Below are 6,880 nucleotides of genomic sequence, written 5' to 3' on the forward strand. Positions count from 1 at the left end.
CTTTGACAAAGTTAATTTTCAGTTAAAAAGTTATAAGCTTATGGAATAGTTTACGTGATGATTAGAATGTGCATTTACATTAAATTATTTTAAATCTTTGCTGGATAAGTATACAAGGGTGTACAGCTTGATTTCAAAGTTTTGGCAAATATGGGTGAAACCAACCAGTTATGCATGGACTTTCTGTAATCTTTCTTTTTTGATGATTTAGTATAAGGTGAAAATTTTAAGTAGTAAACAGGAATAATACTTTTGTTAACTTTGAAATCATTAACCATTCATTATACAGCTTTTCATAAGAAATACACATTAATATGTATAATTACAAGGTACTTACCCAGCAGAAGCTGTACCAAATGGACTTGATATTGAAGCCAGTGGAGATTGGCCTCCTTGATTACTGTTGTCTATAATTTTCCATTTTCTGTCAGTTACCACATAATTGATCTCTCTGATTAAGAACTCTTCCTCTATCTAAATAATGAAAACTTGGATCATTACATGCTTCATTCATCTCTGGATTATTTTAAAACATGTCTACATGAATGTAGATACAGTTCTAAACATTTTTACTGTGTTATGGATATGCATTTCACTGCTGTGAAACAAGAATATTTTCATTTTAAGAGTTTCATACAAACAAAAAGTACATGGATTCATAAAACACTACTGGTACTTTATCTCAGAATACAATTAAATTTGACAGTTGCATGTGTGGAACACAGAACTAAAAGTAGCCCTTAGTGTAAAGTTTTTTACTAGATTTAAAACTATTACAATCACAGTAGTAACAAGAAATTGGATTCAGTAAAGATTTGGTAGTTTCTTTTATCTATTAACATACTAAATAAGAGACAAAATTTATAGTTATTTCTGTGGCAATTTATTATTTTCTCAAAAATTTCTTAAAGCCACATACATCTCTTCTGTCTTCTAAATATAAACATGTTCTGAAACAATACAAATTTAACTTACCCCTCCTAGATGTTGAAATAATTCACTCAATTGTTTTTTCTGTTGCATAGATCTCAAATCAAAATAAATAATCTTTCCTTTCAATGGTAAGTATTTCTTGTGGACTGTCTTCATTTTTTTAAAAATATCTATATTCAAATAAGAATATATGCTTAAAACTACTATTAACAAAATGTAAAAACTAAAACAATATCAAAACAGGTGACAACTTAATTTCACTTACAGTATATTTAAATACACAACCAATACTGACTTTACATAATAAATATAAATCAAGAGTAGATATTAAGATAAAGTGTTGATCTTAGGTATAAAAACTATGTTGCAAGACTTCATCTAAGTTTTCAAGTGCGAGTGTAATTTTGTGAAAAATAACACTAGTTGGGTTTAGTTTGTTTCAAATTTCTCACTAAGCTACACAAAGGTTATTTGCACTATCTGTCCCTAATTTAGCAGTGTAAGATTGGAGGGAAGGCAGCTAGTCATCAACACCCACAACCAACTCTTGGGCTACTCTTTTACCAAGGAACAGTGGTATTGACCATAACATTATAACATACGACTGAAAGGTTGAGCATGTTTGGTGGGATGGAGATTGAAACATGTGATATGCAGATTGCAAGTTAGCACCATAACCACCTGGCAATGTCAGGCCTAATAACACGAGTTTGAAGAAAAACTGTATAAAACACAACACATTTTTAACCTTAAAAAATTCAAACTTTACACACACACACTTATACATAATATATATATATATATATATATTCACTGTTCTTTAAGTTTATTAAAAAAACTTTTGATAAATAAAAATAAACAGTGTACATAATTATTTAGTAAAAACCATACTAACTTTTCAAAAGACAGTTCAGACTTTTCAGAAGAGATGGATTAGTACTGTCATTTTAGGGCTGAATGAAAATGTGAATGCCACAACAATTTCATGGTGTTTTAATTTAAAACCAAAAAAATTTAATTAAGAAGTTATAGAAATTTGAGTTTCTCAGAAATATACTCTCCAAAGAAAATTTTATTTATGTAAAATAAATTATATTACATTCTAGAAACTAGAGTATAAGCGAATTCTTAGGTTAGAATTGATGTGAAGTGTTGTTATGACTACAATAATCGATTGTTTAAAGTATTATTTGTGATCTATACTATTAGCATTATGCTGTATTAATACTAGAATTTGGATTAATTAGAGACAACTTTATGAAGTTGAAGAATGGAACTAATAAGAACTTGGATATTCAGATCTAAGCTTCTAATTTTTATGTATATACCTTTATATACATAGTAACTTCTATGTTAGTTATAAACTTTTGGAATGGCATGCATCACACTCGCATATTTTTTAATAGTACGTATTCAACAGAACTATTTTAACTCGCAAGGTTTACATTTTTAATTTTAGAAAAACTTTATAACTTTAACTGTACAGTATTATAAAATTAAATAGCATTAGCTAGGTTAATTAGTTTTCATTTTAAATAGTTCATTTTAGAGTTATAAATACTTTAAAATATTTTAAAACCTACAACTTAAAATTACTCGCAAGAGCAGTACAAATTTCCCGGCTGATATCAGCGTCATCTACCTTATCTCAATTTTAATGTTTTGATGTGTTGTGGGTATTTTTTGCATTAAAAATATTTCTCTGAAGTTAAGCTCTTTATAGATGACGAAATTACAAAGCAGTATAATTTTTCTAATAGCGTAATCGGCCTATGGAATTGTTTGCCATCAGATTCAGTAAAAACTGCATTATGAAAGGATTTTAAGAGGTTTATTTGTTTATGTGGGAAATTCGCGCACAGCTATACAAGAGATAGTTGCGCTAGCCTTCTATAATTTTGAACTGATAAACTGAGTGCTCTATATATAAGTAACGATAAAACCCTATTATCGGTCAACAAGAACAGCTCAAGAATTAGCGGTATGTGATGTTGTTTGTTGCCTTCACTCTGGCCCGGCATCGTCAGGTAGTTAAGGCACACAACTCCTACTCTCAGAATCGTGGGCTCAAATCCCCGTCACACCAAACGTGCTACTCCTTTCAGCTGTGGGGTCATTATAATGTACGGTCAATCCCATTAATCGTTGGGAAAATAGTCGTCCAAGAGTTAGCAGTGGGTGTATTAGATGCCTTCCTTCTAGTCTTACACTACTAAATAAGGGACAGCTAGCGCAGATACCCTTTGTGTAGCTTTGCGCAAAGTTCGAAAAAAAAAAGCCTTTACTCTAGCCTATCACTTTAAAATCAGGGATAACTAGTTCAGATATCTCTCGTTTGGTTTTGCACAAAATTCAACAAATAAATAGAAAATAAATTGTTAATATCTTTTATGAGACATCAAGATATTCAAACTGTTTACTCAGTTCAACTTGAAAATGAAAAAGCTATCTCTTTAAAGGCTGACGAACGTTAATAGATAATATAAGTTAACAAATGGATTCTTGATGTTTATTTTTTTTTTATTTTATATTCAGCAAATCTTAGGTTACTTTGCTTATATCTCAATTTCCGTGACAAATGGAGGATGGTCAGAAATCCAAAAACAGTAAAACCTGTCTAAGCCAGAAACTGCATTGGGCTGAAACTTGTACAAGCCAGAAATATCAAAATTTTGCAGCATTATCTTAATATTTCTCTTACAAAAGACCATCTATACGGTGAAACCTGCGTAACGCAGACGGAAAACTGTCTTTTATCTACCTTATCTATCAACAAGAAGGATTAGAACTTGAGTAAGGGGGGAAAAATGTTTTTGATTAAATATTAATTTCTTATTTAATTAACAGTTTCTTTAAACATTAATAAATTCTCGAACATTTTGTTACAGTAAGTGTTGGTTAAATATATTCTGGTTTTTTTTTTTTCTGCCGACATTTTTCCGGAGGTCGCTATTCGAAAGAACGATTAACTGTACTTTTTGTCGCTATTTGTTATTTGTTATTTTGAATTAAGCACAAAGCTACTCAATGGGCTATCTGTGCTCTGTCCATCACAGGTATTGAAACCCGATTTGTAGCATTGTAAGTCCGCAGACATACCGCTGAGCCACTGGGGGGCACTTTTTGTCGCACTTGCTGGTGAAAAATTAGAGAAACCATGGGTAACAGGTAAAAGTGAAAATTCGCGCTGTTTCAAAATTTAAGGAAGAATGAGCTTCCTGTGGAATGGAAAGCGAATAATAAAACGTGGATGACAAGTGCTATATTCGAGGAGTTTTTGAACAAACTAAAGAAAGGAATGGGACGAGAAAATATGAATATTCTACTTTTCCTGGATAATGTAACTTGTTACCCAAAATTGACGTATTAGATGCAATTGCATGTTTAAGTCATTCAGTCAAATGTGTAAAAGATGAATGCGTGTTAAAGTGCTTTCGAAACTGTGGATTTGTTTTTGACAATGGCAGAGATTGTGGAGAAGTTGTTTGTTATGACGATTCTAGTAAAATCCAAACTCTGATTGAAAAGACTGATGCAGATGATTCTGTGAACGCGAAAAGTTTTGTGAACGTTGACAAGAATGTTTTAACAAAAACTGATAAAACTGATTTAAAATCTATAATAAAATCGCAAGATGGTAACAGTGTGAGAGATTCAGAAGATGAACAAAATGCAAGAAAAGGTAGTGAGGAAATAGAAATTCCTACTTCATTGCAAGTGTTAAGTTATATTAACGCTATCAAATTGTATGCAAAAATGAAGGGGAAAAACGAACTTTATGAAAAGTCCTTAGATTTGGCGTTCTCTTTTAACCGCATAAGAAAACCCATTAAAAAAATACGAAACAGTTGAAATTGAACACTATCTTCAAATAAATTTGATTAAGATTCTGTGTACTTGTGTATATTTTGAATCTCTATTTTTGTTCTTATTCTAATAAATATAGCATAAACAGTATAATAACTTTATTCACAAATGTCTTACTTCTCTTGAGTCAAGCAAGTATATCATTCCGCTAAAATATTATATACAATTAAGGAAATGCATATCACTGCCTAAGCCGGGGCCTGTCATGGCCAAGCGTGTTAAGGCGTGCGACTCATAATCTGAGAGTCGCGGGTTCGCAACCCCTTCGCGCCAAACATGCTCGCCCTTTCAGCCGTGGGGGCGTGATAAAGTTACGGTCAATCCCACTATTCGTTGGTAAAGAGTAGTCTAAGAGTTGGCGGTGGGTGGTGATGATTAGCTACCTTCCCTCTAGTCTTACACTGTTAAATTAGGGACGGCTAGCACAGATAGCCCTCGAGTAGCTTTGTGCGAAATTCCAAAAAACAAACAAAACAATCTTTACTAATCTATCTGTCTATCCGTTTGTTTATTCTTATACCTAATTATCTATCAGTAGGTGATGAGTTTTGAACAACAAAACTTGGTATGGTGAACACCACTTCTATATCAATACATTCTTTGCACGCTTGCTCAAACATGTGGAACAAGTTAATTTACATATCGTATTTTACGCAGTTACTAAAACTTGACACCCAACAGTACCAGTAGGAGGCACTTATAGCTAAACATATCAACTGTTCTTTGCACTCTTGTTGATTTCACAAAATAACTTTTCATGTCGTAGTAAGTCTGGACATATACATGTGTTTTTTGCATTTGTATATAGTTTTCAGTTGTACAATGATTGTTAATTACTAGTCTTTTATTTTATTTTTAAACGCCTAAAAATAAAAATAGCGTAAAATTGTAAATGTTTTAACTGTAAAACGTTGAAAAAACGTGGTTAATATTACTCACTTGACCGAAGTGTTAGTTTGTAAGTTATCTACGTTGTGTCGTTTCTCTCTTTAAGTGGTCTATGTTTCTTAAAACGTCCGGCATGACCAGGTGGGTTAAGGCGTTCGACTCCTAATCTGAGGATCGCGGGTACGAATCCCCGTCGAACCAAACATGCTCACCCTTTAAGCCGTTGGTGCGTTATAATGTAACGGTCAATCCCGCTATTCGGTGGTAAAAGAGTAGCCCAAGAGTTGGCGGTGGGTGGTGATAACTAGTTGATTTCCCTCTAATCTTACACTGCTAAATTAGGGACGGCTAGTGCAGATAACCCCCCGTATAGCTTTGCTCAAAATTCAAAATAAATAAATAAATGTCTCTTAATATGGAAAATTTTGGAAATTATTTAATTACAAGAACACTTTCAATTGTAGTTAGTGAAAACAGTGTCAGATTATATATTGTCACATAATAATTAGATGAAAAACTCTGTAAAAGCATTTCTACAGACGCTATAAGATGAATTTGTTTCAGTAATATCTTTAATCAAACCGCTGACAACTCGGTCTGTCTTGTATTTGATTCTCGGTGTTGAGGGTTCGATTATTAACTGCATTGTCGTAATCTTATATATATATTTTGCATTTTGTTTAATTAGGTTTATCAATGGATTATCTGTGCTATTTTCATTTATTTTTGTTCTGAGGTCTGTTTGCACAGATATGAGAAAAAACATTTTAAGCATGTGATGCGTTTTAAAAGTTAATAATAACATCAACGTATTTACCTACAATGATATAACGTGGGATGTCTCTCCTTCGGGGTTGTACTTAGCTAGGATAAAGTTTTCTCACAGTCGGCTCTACATAGTTTTGTCTTGGGTACGGTCATTTGATAGGTTAAAATTGTATGTTCCAAAGGGTGCAAATATTGATTACGAAAGACCACTGTAAACAACCTTCCGATATGAATTCGATAGTCCTTGTTTTCAGATCGTGGCTTTGGTTGGGTTTGTTTTTAAATTTCGTCTAAAGCTACACAAGAGCTATCTGGGCTAGCCCGTCCCTAATTTAGCAGTTTAAGACTAGAGGGAAGGCAACTAGTCATCACCACCCTTCGCCAACTTTTGGGCTACTCTTTTACCAACGAATAGTGGGCTTGA

The 6,880-nt window shown here is 32.8% G+C and overlaps 1 protein-coding gene across 2 annotated transcripts in view; it reads right to left on the reverse strand.

Moving 5' to 3' along the window:
- Positions 1-2,586, reverse strand: part of LOC143252527 (uncharacterized) — a 29,245-nt gene extending 26,659 nt beyond the window's left edge. The window contains exons 1-3 of one of the 2 annotated variants that reach the window (XM_076504809.1): positions 2,517-2,586; positions 976-1,103; positions 338-474 (exon numbers count right to left, since the gene is read on the reverse strand). In XM_076504809.1, coding sequence (XP_076360924.1) covers positions 338-474; positions 976-1,103; positions 2,517-2,571 — 320 coding nt within the window. In that variant the 5' untranslated portion in view covers positions 2,572-2,586. Of the gene's footprint in view, positions 1-337; positions 475-975; positions 1,104-1,828 lie in introns of both variants that reach the window. The other variant, XM_076504810.1, reaches the window with a different exon arrangement.
- Between the last annotated feature and the right edge of the window lie 4,294 nt (positions 2,587-6,880).

This window comes from Tachypleus tridentatus, chromosome 6 (genome assembly GCF_004210375.1).
Source record: "Tachypleus tridentatus isolate NWPU-2018 chromosome 6, ASM421037v1, whole genome shotgun sequence".
Lineage (NCBI taxonomy): Eukaryota > Metazoa > Arthropoda > Merostomata > Xiphosura > Limulidae > Tachypleus > Tachypleus tridentatus.